This window comes from Apostichopus japonicus, chromosome 12 (genome assembly GCF_037975245.1).
Source record: "Apostichopus japonicus isolate 1M-3 chromosome 12, ASM3797524v1, whole genome shotgun sequence".
Classification (NCBI taxonomy): Eukaryota; Metazoa; Echinodermata; class Holothuroidea; order Aspidochirotida; family Stichopodidae; genus Apostichopus; species Apostichopus japonicus.
Window position 1 is genome coordinate 4,619,258 of NC_092572.1, and position 25,455 is coordinate 4,644,712.

The following is a 25,455-nucleotide window of genomic DNA, read 5'->3' on the forward strand; positions in this document are numbered from 1 at the left end:
GCGATATAAATGAAATTTGTAATGTACGACCGGTGAGCTTTCCATCAAAGTCCCCCTCCCACTCCCCTCCCCATTTCAATATTATCCGTCATGTAGGCCTATCCGTATTATTGTGAACAGATAAACATGGTAAAGAGAACTACTTTTAGCGTAGTTATATTAAGGCTGAAGTATATTTTAAGGAAAGCAAACAGTAGTCACTCTATTTACCTCATCCATGACCGAAGGTATTATTCAGACAAATATATGTCATATACGGTCAACGATTATCGGCTTATGTCCCCACCCCCCCCCCTCCCCACCCCACCCCTCCCCCTTCACCCACCCCGTCGTTGTTATAATTACCTACCGCTAGCCATCATTATAGTTGCGTTGTGAATACATGTCAGCATGTACATATATTAATACGTTCTTTTTATACAATTCCCAAGTCTTTTATCATCCAGGAATGAATAATCACATAAAATCAAACACTTGGAGGGCAGCACAGGGCCGTATATTAGACATGTGGAAGCCCGTGGACAACCTTCATTAGTAGAGGCTCACAGTCACAGCACCCCAGTGATCACCGTCCTGGGGGAGGGGTGTAAGGAGAGGGGTTTCCCCCTATGTTTTGTTTTTGAATAATTAAGGGTGCTTAGATGTAAAATGGTGTAGTATTTTGTGATTTTTTAAGTAAATTTATGTTCAAGAACTTTCATTACGGTATGTAAGCCTGTTTGCAATATGCAATATGATGCAATATGATTTTGATTGATGATACGTGTCAGCCTACATTTTCCTTATATTTTTTTCATGAAATATGTGGAGGCCCCTTGTTGTGGAGGCCCATGGGCAACTGCCCAAGTTGAACATTCCTAAATCCGCCCCCGGGGCAGCAGTGAGTGTATTCTTACACCTTGTGGAGTCTATGTACATCATATGATGGGCCTATATTTCCTCAACAGTACAATGCCTGAGGCTGACATTCAGAATATACCATCATCCTAAGATATTAATCATCCACTGACTGTATATATAGATCTCTATAAATCAACTGATATGTAGATCGTAGTAATAAAGCTGCTGCATATAAATAGATGTAGGCCTACCGATAATATAAATGTTTATACTGTGTAGATGTAGGTATGTATGTATGTATGTATATGTGATCTTCCCGCAAGCAGGAACTCGCGAAAGAAGCCATGGAGGCTTTTAGACTCGCAAGCTGACCGAAGCCAATCTCTCGGCACACATCCATTTAACGTCCATGTCGGGAAGTTGTTATTGAACAACACCCTTGCCAGACGACACACATTGCTGTCGGCGGGGAATCGAACCGGGGATCTCATGACTGGGAGACGCCGGCGTTAACCACTAGGCTATACACTCCGCCATGTATACGGTAGGCCATCTATACCGGGGCTAGCTATTAATTCATTCGGCGGTCGAAGAGACATCTTGCTGGTAAACAATACGGAACGATACATCGGCTTGATCTCTGAAGATGGCAATATTTTATCAGAAAACAATCAAGTCGTCAGAATGGAGTCGGTTTTGGTATCAAAGTCTAATCGGACCAGCTGTTGGTAGGCTTTAAGCCTATATAGGATATATGCAGTAGAGTAACAAATCATCGCTAGGAGATTTATAAGTGACATTTAGACAGCACCTTCCGTTAATGTATTATTAATTAACATTGGATCGTGTACAGACTTACAATCAATTATGGAAAACGATATAATTGTGTAAAACCACTTCGGGAACAACCAAGGAGAACGATAAACTTAAGTTTTACTGGTAGTCTGCTAGTTTTGTGTGAACGTTTCATAAAGCACCATATAAAATGGGATTTTACCGCGTGTTACATACGACTTTACCTGTCTTATTCCTGCTGTTACAATTGTCGTCTGCTCAAGACCTGAAGGATATTCCGCCATGTGATCAGTAAGTTATATGTCTTTTAATTCTTGTTTCGGTTCCTATTTTTTCATTTCGTTGTTTCTTGCTTTGTTCCTGTATATTTTCGTGTCGTGTTACTCTAGTCGCATGCTTGCATTTGTGTAGAATAGAAATATGTTTTTACCTCTTCTTTTAATACTGTTTAAAATGTCCAAACGGATTTTTAATAAGTTTTATGTGATTTTCAAGCATTCTTCTTCAATGAAGGGGCTTTACAACATGTTTTCGTGAACGTGTTTTCCCTTAGATTGAAGAGAGTTTATTCGGACAGAATTTTCTCTACAGGTGGATAGACTGATGGGTATAGGACCCGATACAGAAGTTAAACGTAACAGAATGCTATCAACCGACGGTTTTTTGCTACCAACAGAATGCTACCAACAGAAGCTACCAATTGACTGCTGCATGCTATGCTTTTCAGTAATAATATAGCTAAAAGATTTTTTTTTTTTAAATAACGGAGAAATATACTAAAAAGGGTTATGATTGGCATGAAGAACAGTGAACAATTATTATAAAAGGCGAGAAAGGAAGAGGCTGGGGAAAAAGAATGAAAAAAATGTAGCGAGCATATCAAAATCCGGGAGGTATACAATGAGTAACATAATTTATGTACTCTCCCCATGTACAAAGTCCCCGCCCGTTCCCCAGTAAACCAAATATTATCCACATCTTCGCCATAAGCCATTGATCCTTAGTTAACATGTTCTTACTTCCTTTTCCATTCCCTATATATCCCTACTTTGCCGGCAATACGTGTGAATCTCCGCCTATCTAGGCAGATTGCTTTGTTTTTGGGTGTGTATTTTATTTACTTTGGAGGTGTATCAGAGGTGTTAAGTGGGTGTATTTGTCATGAGTCAATATTCTATTGTTTACCGTGACTTTATCTATCAAAATATAGTTGACAATTGTCGCTGAATAATCGCTATACTTAGGCAGATGTTAGGCTCAATAGGTTAGTTGCCTGCTGGTTAAATCCGGACCTCTAAAGATTGGAATCCAGCTGCCTATTAAAGAAATCGGTACCTATAACCTTGTACAAACCCGATATACCGATCCACCATACCGGGTCTATACCTAGACTTTGTAAAGTCTGTTGGACGATTTTCTTATTAATTAACTCAGTCCCTAATTAAAATACCAACGGCTGTTTCGTGGCTTGTTTCCTTCATTGACGGCTTGCTGACAGATAGCAGGACTGGTATTACTAGCCATATGCATGCATGCAAATCTGATAACAGGAGTAAGAAACCGTTATAGGAAAACTGAGATTAGCCGGAAAATCCTAATTTCCAATGTTACGGTCTACCAGTGGCGGGCATTTGGGCAATGCCCGGTGGCCCGGTGGCCTGCCCTGGTGGGCTGGGGAGCCTGGTAAAAATTACAGCCCATTTTCACAGTAGTTAATAGAATAGAGACGGGCTGTGTAGAAATATATTTTTAACTGTGGGAATCAGCTCAAAAATCACCATGTTAGTTAGTCTGTTAATTTGTAACAAAAGAACGTGCTATTTAGGGTTTTTTTACTCTCTTTTTTGCAAGCATGTTGTAACAAAATGCTTGAAAAACTAACTAAAATCCAGTCTAAAACATAGGCCTATATTTTTGTCTATTTTTGTTTATGTTTTAACTTTTCTCAGTTTAATCAAGTGTTGCTTCTGGAAAATTATATTTGGGCCATTTTTAAAGGTTTATTGTAACCTACAAAATTGAGAAATATAGCACCATTTTGCATCTAGGCATTCCTTAACTTCAATAAAATCTCAATGGGAAGGGTCCCCTTCCCCTAAGGCCCCCTCCCCCCAAGACGGCGATCACTACGTAAGTAACATATCAATGAATAATGGGCCGGTCTAGATGGAATGCCCGGGTCGGTTTTAGACCCAGTCCGCATGCCATTTGTTCATTAATACGTGAAGTGGGGTTTTGATTCTGTCTGGCTTATTCCTTCACCAATGTTTTTATTCTGGTGTCGTAGAAAATCAAGTGTGAAAACTCTGCATAAACGAGACATTATATTACGGAGAAGGGCAATATACTTATATCTCTCTCTATTGTTTAGTTTCATACATCGGTAGTTCTACAATGCAGTGTTGTACTACCTGCAAAATGTTGGCGAGTTGTGGCAGATGTCTGCTGAAACGTACTGTTAAACTTTCATGTAACGAGAGACACTGTCCTTGTAAGATCATATATGGAAGGTTAGATTAAAGCAGACACAGGCGGGTTGTATGTTACGGATAAGCTGCGAATATAATACAGTGAGTCTAATAGAAACAGTAATAACATGTAAGAAGAATTACGGCGTTAGTAATTCTACTGCCATGCTATTACACCATAGATATAGTTTATAAAGGTTGAGTGATATTAGATATGTAGCGAATGTAGTATGTCTAAACAATAAATATGGTTTATACCGTGATTAAAGTTACACGAATAAAATGTTATCACGTGTTTATCTTCAATGTATGCTATATCAGATTTTAGTTCAACAAAAGGTACTCTAGTTTTGAATTTCAGAAACGTCTCACGAACCCCCTGGGATGGACTCACACACCCCCTGGGGGTTCATGCACCCCAGTTACGGAACCCCTGCTATATAGTGTGGAGAGAGGTTACTCTGCTGCGATTTAAGGGCGGGAATTGCTGTTGGTGACGTATCAGCGACATCCTTGCACGCGGCGGCGGTGAACTCTTCGTGGGAGCGGACTGGGATGTGAGAGGGGGGGGGGGGGGGGAGAGATATGGCACTTGTGGCTATAAGTTAGCATTTACTTGTAATGCGAGAGTTCGATTCGCATTTTTGATTTTTGAAACTAACGCATCCAGCAGAGATCAGATCACGTCTTACGTAAAGAGTCAATTAGAACTGGAAACAACTTGATCCAGCCTCTGCAGTCCCACATGCCTTACATTTAGTCGATAGGAAGGGAACCCTACGCATTATCCTAGTTATGTCGCGGTCTGCTGCAGGTGTACTAGTGTATCATGCTATACAATGAACAGAGACGTATAGTTTAGTTTAGTAGAAAGAAAAGGATCAGGAGGGACACTCAATGACCCTATAGGAGAGAGAGAAACACTGAAGACACAAACACTCAGACCCGATTACAATTCTTAAAGTGCTTGTCCAAAGCATTCTTAAACCCATTGACACTACTTGCAAGTACAACTTTCTGAGGCAAACCTGGTTTTCCACTCATTCACAACCCTATTAGACAAAAATAAAATTATACCGAATATGAATCCTACTATGTAACACATTGACCTCTGGTACAACTACTATTAGCAATCATGAAAAAGTCAGTTAAGGATAAATTGTCAAAACCATACACAATCTTGTTAACCTGAATTAAGTCGACAAGTAAACTCCTGCTCCAGTGCGGTGAGATTCAGTAGATGTTACCGCTTAGTAAAAGGAACACGTTGGAACTCACATGATGTTAACCAAAATGCAGATAAGCAATGTCAGAATATGAAAACTTCGCTCTGCAACTTTCTCGTAACATCCACTTTGCGTGACTGTTGCTAAAATCTATCATTCATTTCATGTTTATTTCATTTACTTAACTTTGGCTATCACTCTTAAGAAATGTATCGCTTAAAAGAGATTATATGTAAAACGCGACAGTATAAAGAGGGGGGGGGGGGGGGGTGCCATAAAGGTGCTTGAAAATACAGCTGTGAAACAACTAGTTGATACGTACGTTTTATTTTCACATTCTCTAAACAGGACTGAAACAATCGATTATTTGTAATTTGGTGTTCTGATACTTTGCTGAAGTTTGTGTCATATGCAGTATTTGGTTTCTTTATCCAGTCAGCATTTACAATCAGCAGAGTGGCGCAGCGGAAGCGTGCTGGGCCCATAATCCAGAAGTCCGAGGATCGAAACCTCGCTCTGCTACTTACGTTTTATTTTCACATTCTCTAAACAGGACTGAATAAATCCATTTATATACTATATATGTATACTAAAAATATATAATTTATATAAAATATATAATATATATATAATATACTACAAAAGAGTGCAATACGTTATATATCTTACACAGCACCATGCACGTGAACATACAAGAGCCCTCTTTAAGAAACTAAATTTATTGAAACTAGATAACATTATAAAAGTTAATATTGCGACATTTACATGCAAGGCTTTTGATGAATCATTACCAATCAGTTTCGAAACTTTATACATAGCAAAAGGGATTTCCATAATCATAATACACGAACAGCTAGCAACACTCATTCAAGCTCATTTAACACTCGTACTGGTATGTTAAGCCTACGAACCCGTGCAACCAAAATATGGAACTCACTGTCAATAGCTTTAAAAACTAAGAAAACAAGCTCCATATTTAGAAAACGTCCTACTAAAGAAATCATTATGTCTTATTAAATACGATCTAGTTGCATAATTACACAGTTTGCTTATATATATATAATATATAGTTGTAACCGATACGTATTATTATTTATGATTATTTTTTTATCATTTTCACTATTTTCTTTCTTCTCTTGGGAGTCTTCTGTTTTGTTAAGCCAGTATAGGCTTTTCAGACGCCTTCCCTTCACATTGTAATATTTATGTGAAAACAAATAAATGGAACGAAAACTATTTGTAACATCCATTTTGGAGTTTTGATTCTTTAATGATTTTTGTATCATATGGAGGATTTGGTTTCTTTAATCATTCAGTACTACAATAAGCAGAGTGGCGCAGCGGAAGCGTGCTGGGCCCATAACCCAGAGGTCCGAGGATCGAAACCTCGCTCTGCTACTTACGTTTCATTTTCACATTCTCTAAATAGAACTGAACCAATCGATTATTTGTAACATCCATTTTGGTGTTCTGATACTTTGATGACTTTTGAATCACAAGTAGTATTTGGTTTCTTTAACTATTCAGCATTTACAATAAGTAGAGTGGCGCAGCGGAAGCGTGCTGGGCCCATAACCCAGAGGTCCGAGGATCGAAACCTCGCTCTGCTACTTACGTTTTGACTTTCACATTCTCTAAACAGGACAGAACCAATCGATTATTTGTAACATCCATTTTTGGTTTCGGATATTTTGCTGACTTTTGTATCATTTGGAATATTTGGTTTCTTAATCCATTCAGTATTTACAGTAAGCAGAGTGGCGCAGCGGAAGCGTGCTGGGCCCATAACCCAGAGGTCCGAGGATCGAAACCTCGCTCTGCTACTTACGTTTTATTTTCACATTCTCTAAACAGGACTGAACCAATCGATTATTTGTAAAATCCATTTTGGTGTTCTGATTCTTTACTGACTTTTGTGTCATATACAGTATTTGGTTTTTTTTTTATCCATTCAGCATTTACAATAAGCAGAGTGGCGCAGCGGAAGCGTGCTTGGCCCATAACCCAGAGGTCCGAGGATCGAAACCTCGCTCTGCCACTTACGTTTTATTTTCACATTCTCAACAGGACTGAACCAATTGATTATTTGTAACATCACTTTTGGGGTGCTGATGCTTTGCTGACTTTTGTATCATATGGAGTATTTGGTTTCTTTATCCATTCAGTATTTACAATAAGCAGAGTGGCGCAGCGGAAGCGTGCTGGGCCCATAACCCAGAGGTCCGAGGATCGAAACCTCGCTCTGCTACTTACGTTTCATTTTCACTTTCTCTAAACAGGACTGAACCAATCGATTATTTGTAACATCCATTTTGGTGTTCTGATACTTTGATGACTTTTGAATCACACGTAGTATTTGGTTTCTTTAACTATTCAGTATTTACAATAAGCAGAGTGGCGCAGCGGAAGCGTGCTGGGCCCATAACCCAGAGGTCCGAGGATCGAAACCTCGCTCTGCTACTTACGTTTTTACTTTCACATTCTCTAAACAGGAAAGAACCAATCGATTATTTGTAACATCCATTTTTGGTTTCGGATATTTTGCTGACTTTTGTATCATATATGGAGTATTTGGTTTCTTTATCCATTCAGTATTTACAGTAAGCAGAGTGGCGCAGCGGAAGCGTGCTGGGCCCATAACCCAGAGGTCCGAGAATCGAAACCTCGCTCTGCTATTTACGTTTTATTTTCACATTCTCTAAACAGGACTGAACCAATCGATTATTCATAACATGCATTTTAATGTTCTGATTCTTTGCGGACTTTTGTATCATATGGAGTATTTGATTTCTTTATCTATTCAGTATTTGCAATCAGCAGAGTGGCGCAGTGGGAGCATTCTGTAAGCGAAAGTGTGCGTAACGAAAGCTTGACCCCCCCCCCCTTTCCCACACTGTTATGTGTATTTATTGTTGATGGGTAATGACTCATCTGACGAGAGAAAATGAATTTACCTGCCGCTTTATAGCCAATGCTTGTCAACTTCTCCTTGCACTTCGGTTTGCTCTTATCTTAACCATTATCCTGTACTTGGCAGCTACATTGAAGTAGCCTTCAGCTATAGAACTGGTATTATGTAGAATAAAGGAACTTAATAAAATTAATGGCATTGTGTTATATAGGTGTACGACTATCTACGACTCAATACAATATTTTGCCCGAATCTTGAGTTTAAATTGTTTTGGCCTATGCACACTAGAGATGAAAAGTAAACCAAATGTTATCACATCATAGTTTACTTGGACTTATATGCTACCCTTACTCTTGTACTGACATAGACAAGAACACGCTCTAAATGTTGAATATTTCTACCTACATCTATTTATTACAGTCCTATTTTCTGTGATGGACCAGTTCTCGAGGCCGTCCAACTGGCGGAATTGTACGAAGATTCAAAGACATTCGTCGATATGAAGTTAAAGGAGAGTGCAGGTAAATAGTGGGATCTAGATAGATAGACAGATAGACAGATAGTCAGATAGACAGATAGATAGATAGACAGATAGACACATAGACAGACAGACACGCAGACAGGCAGACAGACAGACAGACAGATAGACAGACAAACAGATAGATAGCATATTGCAGTTCTACGAAATTATGTAATGTATAACAGGAATGTAACCAATTAAGTCTAATTACTTTCAAAGGCTGTACCGTATCAATAAATTCTATGCCTGAAATAGATTTACAAGTAGCCTTGATGAGGGGTGTTTCAGGGAGGGCTACAGCCTCGGGCCAGAGGTCAAAAAGGTATTGACCGAGTCAAATTATTCTTAATTATGTAATACATTTGGAATGTTCTCTTCTTAATTGTCAGTGTTTTGTTTATTTGGACTTTCATATTTAATGCAACTTTCCTTTAGAAATGCTATATGTTTAATTCATGTGGAGAAACAGTGTAAATGTTATCAACTGGGGAAAAATGTCATTTGCTGTTAAAGATCATGTGTGAATAGGTCTATATGATAGAGAATTTTGTCATCTCTTTCTAATAATAAAAGTACGGAAATTATAGACTCCAAAAAGGGAGCCCGTGCATATATATTGCAGTTGTCCCTTGGGCTAGACCTTGCTATCGACAACAATGTTTACAAGTTATCAATGATACTATACCGGATAGTGTATAACTATGCTGCTTCACTGTGCTAAACATTCACTAGACATGACTAAAGCACAAGCACTAAAGCACAAGAATGTAATACACACACTCTCTATTTATAAACTGATTGGCAAATACCAGCGTATCAAATGATGTAACATTACGTAGAAGTATCGAAATGCGGTAATGTCGACACAGCATGTAACGACGTGTCACCTTCGTATACATCCACGATAAAACTACATTATATTATAGTTTGAAGACTGTGGAACCATCCACCGACTCCACAGTGCCTTACCACTTGAAACGTTGTTACTATTCCACTAATATTCAAATTAATTTAATAAACCACAACTTGAAAATATTTACAATGTTATACTCAAGGCCATGCTATACTTTGAAACTATATAAAGGCCTATATGTAACATCATATCTATCTCACTGAGTCACGCATATAGATGCGTTTAATGTCTGCTTCATCTGTAGAAACCGTCCTGGCTGCATTTGAAGGCCTGGAGGACACGACTGATAAAGCCACCATGGAGACGTTTGTTGCCGATTACTTCGAAGGACCAAACCTGGAGTTCGAAACTTACGAACCAACAGATTGGAAGGAAAAGTAAGGCAATACACTCTAAATCTTCTTTAAACTTAAATTAGCATGTATACCACGCATCGATAAGAAACTCACAACGCCACATAAGTACTTGCATGTATACCATGCATCGATAAGAAACTCCCAACCCCACATAAGTACTTGCATGTATACCATGCATCGATAAGAAACTCCCAACCACTTGGATCAACTAGAGTGGATCAACCTTTGTATCATTTTCTATGCGTTTGGTAAAGGACACGTACCGTGATTATGTCAGCTTTTCTTTCTCCCAAAAGAATAACTTCAGAATAACATAATACATATTACATAAAGAATACATTTATAGAATACATTAAGAGTACAATAAAGAATACATTAATAATACATAAAGAATAACATAATACATATTTCTCTCGTTTTCGTTCAATGTTTGTGTTGTTGAGAAAATTAAAAGAACATAACAGATGTTACTGAAGTATTCAAAGGAAGAACCGAAGCTAATGACGAACTTTGCCCCACATTCTCGACACGTTGAAACAAATGGACACCACACAGCGTCAATTTTGTGTAGGGTCTGCATATACACGATGGAACCACACATAACATTCATCATGTATGAAGTATGTTGATTGTTTGTTTGTGCATTCTTTATATCTTTCTTGTTAACCTTTTTTCTTAAACTGTTACGTAATAGACAGATATTATCTAATGAATCACAGACACACCAAGACGGTTTTTTTTAATTTCATATTCACAGTCCACTATTTCTTGAAAAAATTTCCGATGGAACTTACAAGACATGGGCGAAGGAGTTACACGAACTATGGTTTACTCTGGGAAGGAAGGTAAACATCAGTGTTTGCACAAAATGCGTTAATAGTTGATATTCTCTGGTTTTATTTATATATTTTACGGCATCGATGGAAACAACCGCACTCATTCCTATATGCGATAGATATTACTGTAAAGAACAACAACAGATAAGTGAAATCCAATGTTATTTCAGCTGGCAGATATAACAGTGTTAACGTTACTACACATCCAAGACTAGTATCAATATGACATCACCGAGCCACATTTGATTCATGTTTTGCTTTAAATTTATTTATTTATTTATTTATTTATTTAAAAGTGTAAATATCCAGAATCTGAAAATAAATAAGCTGTTAATATGATATAATGATGATTTTGGCTTCAGGAAAAATACTCTTAATATCTTAAAAATATGAAAATAAAAACAAAGAGAGCGTAAAATGTTTCAGATTCGGGTGACACTATGACGTCACAGATTTACGAAGTGATAACCGACAGAAATCACTTCTAATTTACGATATCCCCAGAAATGAGCCATTGTTTGTAAGCTGTTTGTGGAATTTTATGATCACAATGCTGTCTGTTACATAAGCTAATTATTAAAGTGCCTTTAAACATTTTGTTTGTAACATAATTCCAACTAGACTGCAAACAAGCCCCTCCCCCAAACAAAAAGAAAAGAAAATGGAGCCTAAATAAAATAAAAATGTTCCAGCTTATTTCAATGGAGGAAGATTGATCGTGCACTTCTATAGTAAGCAACGCTATCATTATAAATGTATTTTGTAAGACGATAAAACAGTTCGACACAATACATATATATATATATATATATTAATATATATATATATAAATATATATATATATATATATATATATATATATATATAAATATATATATATATATATATATATATATATTCCAACTCATTACGATTTTCATTTATATATATATATATATATATATATTTATTTATTTATATATATATATATATATATATATATATATATATATATATATATATATACCTATATATATATATATATATATATATATATATATATATATATATATATATCTTTGTCAACAATCTATAGTTACACATTTCCTGCTATATTGTAGATCAAGGAAGATGTAAACACAAATAGCGAATTCTATTCTATGATCTTCGTCGATGACTATTTTATTGTACCAGGAGGAAGGTTTCGAGAATTCTTTTACTGGTAAGTGCTTGGTTATTTTCTCTCTGTATGTTGCCTCTTTTATGTCATCATCAGAAATAATGTGACAAACATGAATTGGATCGTTTCTAGGCTAAAAATATTTTGATCGTTTCATTATTATTTTGTTTATATCATTTAGTAAACATCGGTTATGATAGTGGTGAGGACATTGGTATAAAATAGTCTGATAACAGGTTACCCGTGTACTTCTAACCATGGCCGGATTGGCCTAGTGTCTCACCGGCTCGTATAACCGGTGCGCCGTTGTGCCAAAAGCACATACCCGCACAAGGCGCCGCCAATTGAGGTGGTCGCGATTCGCCCGGGTAACGTTCAGGGTGTGGCAATCCACCCCCCCCTTCACAAATGAATATTTTAACAAACAATAGGACAATTTAAGCAACATTCACCAAAGAATGAGAATTCCTGAACATTTAAGCAGTTCGAAGCATTGCCAAAGATAGCATCATTTTGCATCTTAGCCTCCTTACATACACACCATTTCTCAAAAGCAGAGGGTACCCCCTCCCCCACCCTAACTATTCTAGGTACGCTACTGACGGTACCCCGGACCTACTCATACTGTCTATTCATTTAATATTTTGTGCGAACGCCATTCATCCATGCACTTAAAACAAGCTTAATTAAATAATTAGAGTTTAATTTAAGGAAAATCGATAACATATTACAAATCACGTAGTTAACTATTTTCTTATCATCGTTTTACAGGGATACCTACTGGATCATTAAAGGTCTACTACTCTCGGAAATGTACGACACTGTCCGAGGAATGCTTCGGAACTGGGGAGCTCTGATCGAAAGGTAAAAGACTTTATGAAAATTGACTTTTACATCTATACTACCGCAGCAAACAGTGACAAAGTAAAACCACAAAGCAGTCCTTATCAGAAACTATACAAATAATTAAATACTTATAGTATATATTAGTCACTGCATGTAGCTTTAATTTAAAAATGTCGGGCAGTGCGGTTATGATGCCTTCAGTATATACACTCAGCAGTCATGCAATGATGACAGATACAAAATGAATGTAATATGAGATACAGGGGCGTATCCAGGGGGGGCGCAACAGGCGCGCGCCCCCCCTATTGGCCGTCACCAAAAAAAAAAAAGTTTAGCAAAAAAAAAAAAAAAAAAAAAAAATTGATGACGACCTTTATGTGAGATGTCGGTGATCGCTCAACCCCCCCCCCCCTCCCGTATGCTTTATTTTTTGTTTGCCAAAAAAAGGTTCTGGCGAAGTTCGGCGGCATAATAGTTTTAGAAACATAGATGGTAATTGTGTTTGTATTATCACTATAAACACTAAATGACATGCCAGCCATACTAAATTGTGCATTTTGTGTCCATATTTACTGGAAATGTTGCTTATTATTAAGGTCGAAAAATGGATCACATATGGCCATGGGCGGCGATCCTGGGTGGAGGGGGGATATATCCCCCCATGAAAATGGGTGGAGGGGATGTAATGCACCATATCCCCCCCCCACACCAAATGCCAGGGATAAGAATATTTTCATGCCTACATTTATGCATCTTCGTTAATGTACGGCTCTTTTTTAGCTTCATTTCTCGCCTACCATAAACGCAGTGCGATCTTTTCAAATAAAGCGTCTTTATAAAGCAAAAATAGTTGACTGTAGGCTTCATTGGCCCTATAACAACAGAATGTATTATTGCGCCCACGGTATTGATGTAGTACATATATGCACCCTCATAGTATTCATATAGGCCCTATAGTAGGCCTACACACGTACATGTTCCCTCGAACAGCTGAGAATCTCATGTAACCAGGGTAATGCTTAATACACGTTTCACCTGGATGCCCTAGCAATCGGTACCTAGGAATGTAACTATGTGTAATTGTGTATTGCATGTGTATAGGCCTATAATAGCCTGCATGAGGCCATTTTCTTCATCGAATAATATAACAGAGCTCTCGAACATTCTAACGTTGCGCCTGAAACAAGATTGACAGGGGCAATTTTCCCAAAATAAACACCCGAAATTATATATTATTAAATATTTTGGATCCTGATTATGAGATATTTCGGACATGACATCCCTATTTTAAAGTTGGGTATATGCCGCTTGGAAACCTCGGGAAGTGCCGTTTCCGGCCATCTAGAGGGTTTGTTAATCCCAAAATTTTCTTGTACGCTTCGCGCCAACCCATGGTGGCGCTACGCTTAGATAGTCAACAAGGTTATATCCCCCCCCCCACTCGGAAGTACGGATCGCCGCCCATGCATATGACACCATTTTGCATTACAGCCCTTCTTTGAAAGCAAAAATTGTACACCCCTCCCCTTAGACCCATCCCTCAGGACGGCGATCATTCATGCCTGGCCCCCCCCCCCCTATTGGAAAATCCTGGATACGCCCTGGAGATATTACTTTATATGCAAAGATTACGTACCTAATATGTTGATTCCGAGGGAAAGATAAGTGGTCAACGTAGTGATGTTAAAGGTACGAACATGACATGGATGTAGATTGTGGAGTTAGAACGAAGGGCTAAATCAAATGCAGTTTTTCAACTATATTACCTGCTGACGTTTGAATCATGCACTATAACAACAATAACAACAGTAAAACTCGAAATGAATGAAAAGTGTGTATAACTGCCCTGCCGGTGGAGGTAGGGGAGGGGAGGGCGGGGGGTTTGGTGGGGGAATTTACAGAAAATTGAATAAGATATGTCCGCTTTCTTTGCAAATTTTGGATGAACTTTTCATTGTACAACATACTACACACGTGTAACCGTTATTATTAATCTGATCAGGCGATCAGCATTGTAATACATGCACTAGTCGGGTTCTCTTCTTACGCTATCTTATATAGCCGCCACAGGGAACAGATGAATGTGCTGTTTAAATTTCCAAATCTTTTCATATAGGTACGGTAAGATATTGAATGGTAACAGAGTTTACTTCGAGAACCGAAGTCAACCGCCATATTTTATCCCGACGGTGATGGAATTTTACAAATCCACGGAGGATAGAGCTTTTCTCGCTGAAATGCTACCAATAATGGAGCAGGAGTATACGTTCTGGATGAGTGAAAGAACGGTGGAAGTTTATGATGAAAACACAGACGCAAATTACACACTGAATCAATATAATGTACGGATGGGCATGCCAAGGTGAGTGGTAACTTCAGTTAGTCTCCCAGTTTGACAATCTGTCTGTTTAGTCAGTCAGTCTGTCAGTCACACATTAACTCAGTTAACATCCTAGTCAGCCAATCAGTGAATCCCCTGGTCAACCTTTCAGTCAGTTAATCAGTCTGTAAAATGTGTAGTTTGTCAACCACATTTAGTCAGCCTTACATTTAATCCGTCCGTCCGTCCGTCCGTTCGTCAGTCCGTCAGTCAGTCTACATGCAACATTCTGTACTATCTGTGAATATGACGAGACCAGTGGTTAGCTTGTCATGGTGGCGGTCTTCGCTTGGAATTTGAGCTCGCAGTAAATTAACAGAGACCTATCATTTTATTAGTGACTGGATCCAGGATTTAGAGAAGAGGAGGCGGTGGTGTGAACCTGAGGGCGTGTAACCATAATACCATGAAATAGATCTAGGGTTAACCTCCCCCGGAAATTAATCCAAAATTTCGACTTCAACTTGTCCAAGCTGATATCATGGCATATTTGGACTATATTAATTAAGTCTCTATACTTAGTTCTAAGCGCAAGGTTGCGGTAACTACTACATTTGAACTTTCGTGTTAAGTTGACATGATGGGGGGGGGGGGGGGGGTGATGGGTGATGGGTGCTAACCCACAACCTAGATTCGCGCCTGTTATTTGCGCGATTCCCTTAACTTCTGATGTGACTGTGGAGTGTCTGCAGTAGCCTATGGATCCGGCGAGAATGATTCTATTTCTCCCTGTATCGTTTTTACTGTTTAGAAATTAGAGTACTCCATACATCTCTAACACATGTGCATGGTACAATGAATACGAGTCATTGACGTCAATTACAACCCTCTCTAGGTTAAATAGTATCATTATCTCTCACCACAGACCTGAATCGTATAGAGAGGATCGTGTAACAGCCGATGGCCTGTCGGAAGGTGAGTCTATAGCAAGCCAAATGGGCCAGCAATGGTTGTATACATAATTGACTTGCGATATCAATTCACTAAAAGTCACCGCTTTCCACCGCACCTCAGGCAGGAGACACAAACCCAACCCTTATCACTGGTCTGTGTGATAGAAATAAAGTCTTATGAATTGAATTGAATAGAGAAATCTGTCACAAACAAGTCCCCCAAACAGCTCAGAACGATGTTATTCCATTTGGAAGATATCACAGATATAATCTTCATTCACACACAAGTCTGAAGACTTGATCAAGTCTAAAGATGGCATCATTGAGCTACATAATGCTTCGTTGTTTATGTTTTATATATATATATTTTTAAATATTAAAATGCTTATGTCCTTCACGGAAAAGGGGATTTGCAAAATTAATGCTGAATCTCAAACATTGCATATAATATAACATGAACCAATGGTGGCCCTGGTTAGCCTGGTTCTAGTACAAAACTGTTAACATTAACCTTGAAAAATATGGAAAGAAAAAGACAGACATAATAGTTTTCAGATCCTATGGTGGCGCTGTTGCATCACATATTTATAAATATTTTCAACTCCAGAGATGTTACTATGGTATAGGACATTTCCCAAACGGAGCAAGTAATTTGTTATGACTGAGCTGTTGTTTGTCACAAACATCTCTGTCAGATCAGTAGAAGAAAATGGTTGTAATTGTGTCGCCTTTAAAAATCTGGAAGAGTATAACTGAACTATCAACGTCATACATTGTCACCACACGTCATCAATTATTCTCACTTCTTAAAAATTCATTCAACCAGACAGATGTTTTAATACAGTATGCATTACGTTCACCCATACTGTTAAGAATGCATGCGATATTTGTTCAGCAGATAATACTCAATCTTCAGTAAAGATCTGTCGTATGATATACGGTATATAATAAATGTTCTCACCGGAGATAATATCTATTAATATTAGCGGGAATTATTGATAAGACAATGCCCGTATATTTTTACTAATTAAGAAACAATTAACAGTATACGATATTGTCCATACGTTGGTTAATGAAGGAACCAGCCACATAGCTACATTGTATAACAAGACAATGTGGACATCGAGGAATTATAATGGCAATGGGTAGATTTTAGTTGTTTTTAATTGAACTGCTCATTACAACCCGTTCATAATCCCCTGACTTACCATAACCGATTGTAACTTTATAATGGAAATGTACTAGCTTATGTGGAAACTTGAACATTAGGTAGCTCTGTCTGTCCGTGATATTTAATTTAGCTTACCTTCAAGTACTAGTAGTAGAAGTAGTAGTAGGCCTAGTAGGCCTTGTAGTAGTAATAGTAGTAGTAGTAGTAGTAGCAGTAGTAGTAGGAGTAGTAGTAGCAGTAGTAGTAGTAGGATAAGTAGTAGTAGTAGTCGTAGTAGTAAGTAATACATTTGTTTTAAGAGTGCCTTGATGTATTTACCTTTCATTTTCAGACGATGCTGCTGAGGTATACGCTGAGATAGCTTCCGCATGTGAAAGTGGGTGGGATTTCTCGAGTCGATGGCTGGGGCCCGATGAGGGCGCTTCGCTCGCAACAATGCGCACTTCAAAAATAGTTCCCGCAGACTTAAATAGTATCATGTGTTTAAGCGAACGAGCAATGACATACTTTTATACCTTGATGGGTAAGTGTTTGTATATAAGTGGGCTAGTTTTCAAATAAGGTCAAAGGTAGGTCAAAACATTAACATCAGAAATAAAGAACAGGGACAGATTTGACTAGAATGTACTAATATAAAGCAGGGACCTCAAGTCATGTGTTATAGACCAATAGGCAATTCTTCTATTGCAAAGAAATGAAATATCAGTTCAATGTTACCTATTTCTTTTGATGTTTTATTTGTACATAGTAACACATTATTGTATATGGTACCACGTTACATTGTATTTTGTACCACCATTTTGTGTACGCTGGTAACACCAGAATGGATATGCTGCCACCATATGAATTATGACAACACATAATACCATAAAAAGCTATTTGGTACCACCATATTTTATACGTTGGTAAAACCATCTAGCATATGGAGCTGTCATGTTACATAATGGTATAGCCACGTTGAGACAAATTCAACGAAAAACATTCTCAAATTTTCCAACATTTGATTGGTCGACAGGTAACAATGACAAAGTCGTTGAATATTCATCAGCCCTCGATGCTCGCATTGAAGCAGTGGAGCAGATACTCTGGGATGAAGATGTTGGAGTTTGGCTTGATTTTGATCTTGAGACAGGTGAAGGCAAAAATCAATTCTCAGCCGCTAATGTAGCTCCTCTATGGGCTAGATGCTTTGTAGAAGATCCCGAGGGCGGAGTCACTGACTTTGAGAGTAGATCATTGGAGTATTTAAAAGTAAGACTATGAATATGCATTTTCTAGATACAAAAAAAGCAAAAAAAATCCGAAATTGTTAATAGAGAGGGAATTCCCGTTTATACGTTTTTCTTTTCCATTGAAAAGTTTTGTATCTTTCGTCACAAGATAATTAAAATTTCGTTCTTTTTTTATAGATGACGTTACTGTAAAACATTCGTTAATTGATTCTCGACAGTGAAACTGCATAACTATACCCAGATCTTTCCATGCCAATAGGCGCACAATAAGACTTAACGTTTCACTCACTGGTTTGAAATTCCCTTTCCAAAATATATATAAGAATCTCCGTCAGTAATTATGTGAAACCTAATTCAGCAAACGTCACTATATGGCAACTCCTGCTTCATCGCTTCTCGGCCTTTTGGCTAAGATCATGTGTGGTATCTGTTCCCTTTCGAGAGGAATGGTGATACACACCCGACGATGATCACACAGTCACATTCCCGATGTAAGGGGACTGGGGCTGAGAGCGGATCAGTCGTTCGGTAGTTTGGTTTCGTGCCCTGCAGTTTCTTTCCTGGGTGATTTTTTTTTTAAAAAGTATTCCTTCTTCATTATATTAAAATTACTATATTTATTAAATTTGCACATCACTTGTGTCCTACAGACAATGAAAGTTCTCGAGTATCCCGGTGGAGTACCGTCCACATTAGTTAATTCTGGACAGCAATGGGATTTCCCAAATGTTTGGCCCCCTCTCATGGAGATGATCATACAAGCCATCGACAGTATCAACTCAAACGAAGCGAAACTAATCGCGTTGAACCTAGCAGCCAATTGGACGTCATCAAACTGGAATAAATACTCGGAGACTAATGTCATGTATGAAAAGGTAAAAATGATAGCATTATTGATGCCCCCTTTAATATTAGGGGTTGGGAGATGGGAGAATGGGGGGGGGGGGGATGGGTAGAGTATGGTAGAGAAACTGAGCATGGGAGAAAGGAATAATAGGCCTGATCTTGCAGGGTAAGGTTAGGTGAACAACTCCCAATTCAATCTACATAATCTACATAGTTTTTAGAGCAAACATCAGCTTAGACATAATTGCAGATCTAAACTTTATTGTCGAAAGATTACAGAATGCATAGCTTGATGTCTAAACTACTAATTTGTGAGTCCCCTATGTGGGAGTTGCTATTAACGACCCCATGCAGAGCCACATCACTCCTTTAGGAAATCCTGTACCCACCCTTCAGTGTAATTAACAGTTCATTTTCGATAAACATATATTTAGTATCATTTTGAGTTTAATTTGTTTAAGAAATGGAGACGAAATACAGAATGGATAAAGAAACCAAATACTCCATATGATACAAAAGTCAGCAAAGAACCAGAACACCAAAATCGATGTTACAAATAATCGATTGGTTCAGTCCTGTTAAGAGAATGTAAAAATAAAACTTAATATTAGCAGAGCGAGGTTTCGATCCTCGGACCTCTGGGTTATGGGCCCAGCACGCTTCCGCTGCGCCACTCTGCTTATTGTAAATACTAAATGGATAAAGAAACCAAATACTCCATATGACACAAAAGTGAGCAAAGAACCAGAACACCAAAATGGATGTTACAAATAATCGATTGGTTCAGTCCTGTTTAGAGAATGTAAAAATAAAACGTAATATTAGCAGAGCGAGGTTTCGATCCTCGGACTTCTGGGTTATGGGCCCAGCACGCTTCCGCTGCGCCACTCTGCTGCTTGAAAATACTGAATGGATAAAAAAAACTAAATACCCCATATGGTACAAAAGTCATCAAAGAATCACAACACCGAAATGGATGTTACAAATGATCGATTGGTTCAGTCCTGTTTAGAGAATGTAAAAATAAAACGTAATATTAGCAGAGCGAGGTTTCGATCCTCGGACTTCTGGGTTATGGGCCCAGCACGCTTCCGCTGCGCCACTCTGCTGCTTGAAAATACTGAATGGATAAAACAAACCAAATACCCCATATGGTACAAAAGTCATCAAAGAATCACAACACCAAGATGGATGTTACAAATAATCGATTGGTTCAGTCCTGTTTAGAGGATGTGAAAATAAAACGTAAGTAGCAGAGCGAGGTTTCGATCCTCGGACCTCTGGGTTATGGGCCCAGCACGCTTCCGCTGCGCCACTCTGCTTACTATAAATACTGAATGGATAAAGAAACCAAAATACTCCATATGATACAAAAGTCATCAAAGAATCAGAACACCAAAATGGACGATACAAATAATCGATTGGTTCAGTCCTGTTTAGAGAAAGTGAAAGTAAAACGTAAGTAGCAGAGCGAGGTTTCGATCCTCGGACCTCTGGGTTATGGGCCCAGCACGCTTCCGCTGCGCCACTCTGCTTACTGTAAAAACTGAATGGATAAAGCAGCCAAATACTCCATATGATAGAAAAAGTCATCAAAGAATCACAACACCAAAATCGATGTTCCAAATAATCGATTGGTTCAGTCAAAGTGAAAATAAAACGTAAGTAGCAGAGCGAGGTTTCGATCCTCGGACCTCTGGGTTATGGGCCCAGCACGCTTCCGCTGCGCCACTCTGCTGATTGTAAATACTGAATGGATAAAGAAACCAAATACTCCATTTGATACAAAAGTCTTCAAAGAATCAGAACACCAAAATGGATGTTACAAATAATCGATTGGTTCAGTCCTGATTACAAAATTTGAAAATAAAATGTCATTAGCAGAGCGAGGTTTCGATACTCGGACCTCTGGGTTATGGGCCCAGCACGCTTCCGCTGCGCCACTCTGCTTACTGTAAATACTGAATGGATAAAGAAACCAAAAACTCCATATGATGCAAAAGTCAGAAAGTATCAGAACTTCATTAGTTTTTAAGAAAACTTGACTTTAGTATAGGCCTATAGAAGTATGGACTTTCGTTCCCTAAGTAACTGCAGTGAGTTTCATTAAAGTAAAATCGCTGTTTCGATTAGCCTGTTTACTAAATGGAAATGTTTTCTATTACTAACTTAAATATCACACAGCGTTTATAATAGGTTGTACTCCACCGTACGCAGTACCTAAATTTCAAACCTTCTCGCACGCCCTTGACGTACATCGGTCTTACATTACTGATACTCGTTATTCATGGCGAATCTTTCACTCGTATTACAAATTACTCACACCCTATAATGTTACACCACTCGGTATTTGATCGGGATAATAACATATTAAACAATAACGAGTTATGTAAAAACGAGAGAAACATATCTTCCGAAATTTCATTTTTGCCCATTTCTCTTCACAATTGCAGTATAATTGTTTTGATGGTACGCCAGGTTCTGGTGGTGAATATGAGGTCCAGGTAAATATAAACAGTTTTATAACAGATATTTATATCTACATATATTACACAAAAACGAATTGACCCGCAGATTGTGTATAATATCAATCTGTACAACATAGTCTCTGTAAACTCCAACCGTACATGGCTTAACTGAAAATATATCACGGATAGGATGACTGCATTGTCTTTTATAATTTCATTCATTTCATTTTCATACAGAAGCGACTATAATTTGTGGTATAGATATTCACAACAAATCTATTTCTCATAAATTGCGAGATTAATTATTGTACGGTACTGGTTAGTATGTTATAAATTATAAGTTTATATTTTATGAAATTTGCAGCAATGAGGGTGTTCCGTGATACCGGGGTCATTGATATATAGTAATAGTTAACCAAAAAAGAGGAAACTTATACTAATAATGAAATAATTCATGTTAACAACCGATATTTCTTAAATGCCACAGCAACAAATATTTTAATCGATATGTATAGGCTATGTATGGAAAGTTTAAACTGAAGCTCGATTGAGAACGATTGTAATAATAGTTTAACATAGTACCTCTATGCTCACTTGAGTTAATACCATATTTCGTGATATTTGATTGCTACAATCTCGCTTCGTTTCCACTTCTAGGATGGTTTTGGATGGACGAATGGCGTGATTTTGACCCTGTTGGATAAATACGGTAGTCAGCTGGATAATCCGTATACTGACTCCAGCAAACAGTTAGCCGACGTCAACGTATTGGTCATTGTGATGTTATCTATCGTCGCTGTTCTCTTGAATTTTATGGACTAGGATAACACATAATCTATTACTTATTATACCTTATGCAAGGTGTATAGATAGATGACGTCAGTCATTTGTGTGTTTCCTTTTGAGATACTGTCACACTTTGTTATTTCTTTAAGTTTGAAAGACTTAGAAAACATTTTTCATAATTTAGTTTGCTGTATTATTTAGTCTGCTACTTACGTTATATATATGAATTTATATATATAGATATATATATATATAGATATATATATATATATATATATATATATATATATATAGATATATAGATATATATATATATATATATATATATATATATATATATATATATATTCATGAAATTATCAATGAAAAGGACAAAGTACAACAAATCTTAAATTGTGCTATGTTGTAGGAACGTTAATATGCTGCTTTCCGCCCAGCTTATATTTCTTAGCCAACTTTTTGTTGTTGAGATATCGCAGTTAGATATCTGACGCTCATAAATGACAGTGGCTGGATTTCTTGGTTTAACACACAAACCATCAGTTCAGTTCCTCCGAGATGCAGCACAGAATTTAGTAAGAAAACTTAAGAATTTGAAAACCTGAAATATCATGTTTACATTGCGTTGCAACTTAGTTCAAGACAAACGATGTTAAACCTCATCCTAGGGTTTTTATAAAAGTCAGAAGACTCCGTTTTCTGGTTGAGTAAATTTGAAAAAAAAAAACAAGAAAAAAATAACGACCAATGCAGTACCAAACACAATTTAGTCCCTCTTGCACTGAAAAGTCGACGTCATCATCCATTCAGCCCTCAAGAAAACTTCCAGAGATATAGCTAAGTTTATAGCTGAGTTGCTTGAAAATCGGAATAGATTAAGAAACTAAATTTCACTATCCTCTTTCATTCTTTTTAAACTTTGACATATTAAGATTAAAATTAGGCCTAAAATCATCTATTCAGGTTTATAGTTATTGGTCTAAATTATGATTGCTAACTGCTATCATTTATTGAGTTAATTTGCATTCGATAATTTGATCATCAAATGATTAGACTACATTACTAATTGTTAAAACAATAAATTGTCTGGGCGATGAAATGTTTGGGATCAAATCGCATTTATTTGTGGAAGGAATTTAGAGTGTTTTTCTGTCCATACAGTTGAACAGTGGTCAATCCATGTAATTTCTCACACTGTCAGACTGATTAGAAGGGGGGGGGGGGTGGATCGAGGCGGGAGGCAGTTAAGTTGCTGTTCGTTTAACTCGTTCTTATTGGCCATTATCTGAATTTTTAACATATTTAAAAGCTATTTTACTATAATATTACCAATGCAGATAATCACCTTAATTCTTTTATCAGTATAAATTAGCCTAGGAATTAATATCACATTCTTTCGTAGTATGTGTTGGTGGATTTATTAGACCGACATGATAAATTAATTAGGTATGACAAAACTTTCTGGTTATGATGAGATACGCATTTAGCATATTTGGTTGTATAGTTATTGGACGCAGTTCGCCAATTAAATTTGTAGGGGTTGGGGTAAGGCGCTGGGGGTAAGGGGTTAGGGGTTAGGTGTTGGTTGTTGTGGGAGTGGGTATAATGACGTACTAACTGACTAAGAAGCATCGCTTAATGATACCGAAATGTGTTGAAAGACTACTAGCTCAACTCAGTGTGCCAATGCGTAACACAATGTTCTAAAAAAGGTGTGAACATCAAAGAATGTTTCAAAAGCAAGTGGTTGTATATCTCAACATGAATATATTTATAATACGTAAGACATATTGGCCATTTTAGCATGTCTAGTCATTGACTTTAATATTGCGATGAATTTGAAAGGGCAATGATTAAAGTTTGTTATTGTTGAAATTTGAATTAATTCTTTTGTAATTTTAATGATTTTTACTTATGCCCATGCAGCTTTCATTGATGAACATAATATGCTCAATATCTAATAAATATAAAAAATAAAATGATACGTAACTTTTTGCTTTGAAATATGTATTTTCTCATTATGAATATATAAGAAGAATATATGAATGAACGAAACAAATTGTTAGTCTCGTTTGAACCTCACCTGCATGCATTGCTTTTATACTTATTTGCCAGTCGTTTCAATATAATTTACATAAAATCTTACATCACTACACTTTGAAAAGACAGAAAATAATTATTAATATTTTACTCTGTCAGAGGGAAAATATAAACTTGTCATAATTACAGATTATTACTTAGATGTATTTCTGTCGAGAAGAAAGACAAACAAAATGTCACCCGGCCACTTTTTTTACTTCTTTTTCAGTAGTAGTTTACGTAAACAGATGTAATTCAGTCGGTCTGATATCCGTCGTTTTCTTTGATCTTTTAAAGGGAGTGAAGACTCGCGCACAAAGAGATGTCTGATGCCGGTAATCTGACCTAGTTTCGAATGATGTGTAACGGAAGTGTTAGACACCACATCGATCCCAGAAAATACACACATAACCTGCTACCATCGGTATAATTAGACACTAGTGATACAGTCAATACATGCAGCTATACGGTCATTACCCACAACACAGTGTACACAGCAGCGATGGACATCTCAGGTCTAGATAAAAGATAACAAGGTATCACGTTTCATTGCTGTCTGCATTTTTTAGCGACAAGAAGAAAACTTCACTTGCAAGCAACGGAAAGTTAACTTTTTTTCGGAGGGCGGCACGCGGTTTGGGGCGAGTCTTCAATGCCTTTAAGTCAAATTACAGCGAATGAAGTGCAAACATGCAGTGGACACATGATTTAACGTTAAACTATATTTATA

General features: G+C 37.4%; 1 protein-coding gene, 11 non-coding genes and 1 pseudogene across 12 annotated transcripts; 7 read left to right on the top strand and 6 right to left on the bottom strand.

Annotated features, from left to right (window-relative positions):
- The first annotated feature begins 1,421 nt into the window (after nt 1-1,421).
- On the top strand, nt 1,422-24,728 carry LOC139978077 (trehalase-like). Its single transcript, XM_071988040.1, has 13 exons — nt 1,422-1,926; nt 8,661-8,761; nt 9,918-10,050; nt 10,787-10,874; nt 11,966-12,066; nt 12,796-12,888; nt 14,987-15,232; nt 16,116-16,165; nt 17,646-17,837; nt 18,330-18,565; nt 19,197-19,421; nt 21,846-21,896; nt 22,518-24,728. Exons 1-13 carry the CDS (start codon nt 1,826-1,828, stop codon nt 22,680-22,682), a joined length of 1,782 nt encoding a protein of 593 aa, XP_071844141.1. The 5' UTR covers nt 1,422-1,825; the 3' UTR covers nt 22,683-24,728.
- Trnam-cau (transfer RNA methionine (anticodon CAU)) lies at nt 6,656-6,727 on the top strand. The gene has a single exon. It is a non-coding gene; the product is annotated as a tRNA-Met (tRNA).
- On the top strand, nt 6,868-6,939 carry Trnam-cau (transfer RNA methionine (anticodon CAU)). The gene has a single exon. It is a non-coding gene; the product is annotated as a tRNA-Met (tRNA).
- Nucleotides 7,081-7,152, top strand: Trnam-cau (transfer RNA methionine (anticodon CAU)). The gene has a single exon. It is a non-coding gene; the product is annotated as a tRNA-Met (tRNA).
- Nucleotides 7,506-7,577, top strand: Trnam-cau (transfer RNA methionine (anticodon CAU)). The gene has a single exon. It is a non-coding gene; the product is annotated as a tRNA-Met (tRNA).
- Nucleotides 7,718-7,789, top strand: Trnam-cau (transfer RNA methionine (anticodon CAU)). Its single transcript has one exon. It is a non-coding gene; the product is annotated as a tRNA-Met (tRNA).
- LOC139978097 (U2 spliceosomal RNA) lies at nt 18,935-19,033 on the top strand (annotated as a pseudogene).
- On the bottom strand, nt 20,001-20,072 carry Trnam-cau (transfer RNA methionine (anticodon CAU)). The gene has a single exon. It is a non-coding gene; the product is annotated as a tRNA-Met (tRNA).
- Trnam-cau (transfer RNA methionine (anticodon CAU)) lies at nt 20,215-20,286 on the bottom strand. The gene has a single exon. It is a non-coding gene; the product is annotated as a tRNA-Met (tRNA).
- Trnam-cau (transfer RNA methionine (anticodon CAU)) lies at nt 20,430-20,501 on the bottom strand. The gene has a single exon. It is a non-coding gene; the product is annotated as a tRNA-Met (tRNA).
- Trnam-cau (transfer RNA methionine (anticodon CAU)) lies at nt 20,643-20,714 on the bottom strand. Its single transcript has one exon. It is a non-coding gene; the product is annotated as a tRNA-Met (tRNA).
- Nucleotides 20,856-20,927, bottom strand: Trnam-cau (transfer RNA methionine (anticodon CAU)). Its single transcript has one exon. It is a non-coding gene; the product is annotated as a tRNA-Met (tRNA).
- Trnam-cau (transfer RNA methionine (anticodon CAU)) lies at nt 21,059-21,130 on the bottom strand. Its single transcript has one exon. It is a non-coding gene; the product is annotated as a tRNA-Met (tRNA).
- Nucleotides 24,729-25,455: the final 727 nt, after the last annotated feature.

Excerpts from the sequence above, each read along its gene's own strand:
- LOC139978077 (XM_071988040.1), top strand. The coding sequence starts at position 1,826 with ATGGGATTTTACCGCGTGTTACATACGACTTTACCTGTCTTATTCCTG. Across the intron at positions 8,762-9,917 it reads GAAGTTAAAGGAGAGTGCAG|AAACCGTCCTGGCTGCATTT; the intron begins GTAAATAGTGGG and ends CTTCATCTGTAG. Across the intron at positions 10,051-10,786 it reads CCAACAGATTGGAAGGAAAA|TCCACTATTTCTTGAAAAAA; the intron begins GTAAGGCAATAC and ends TCATATTCACAG.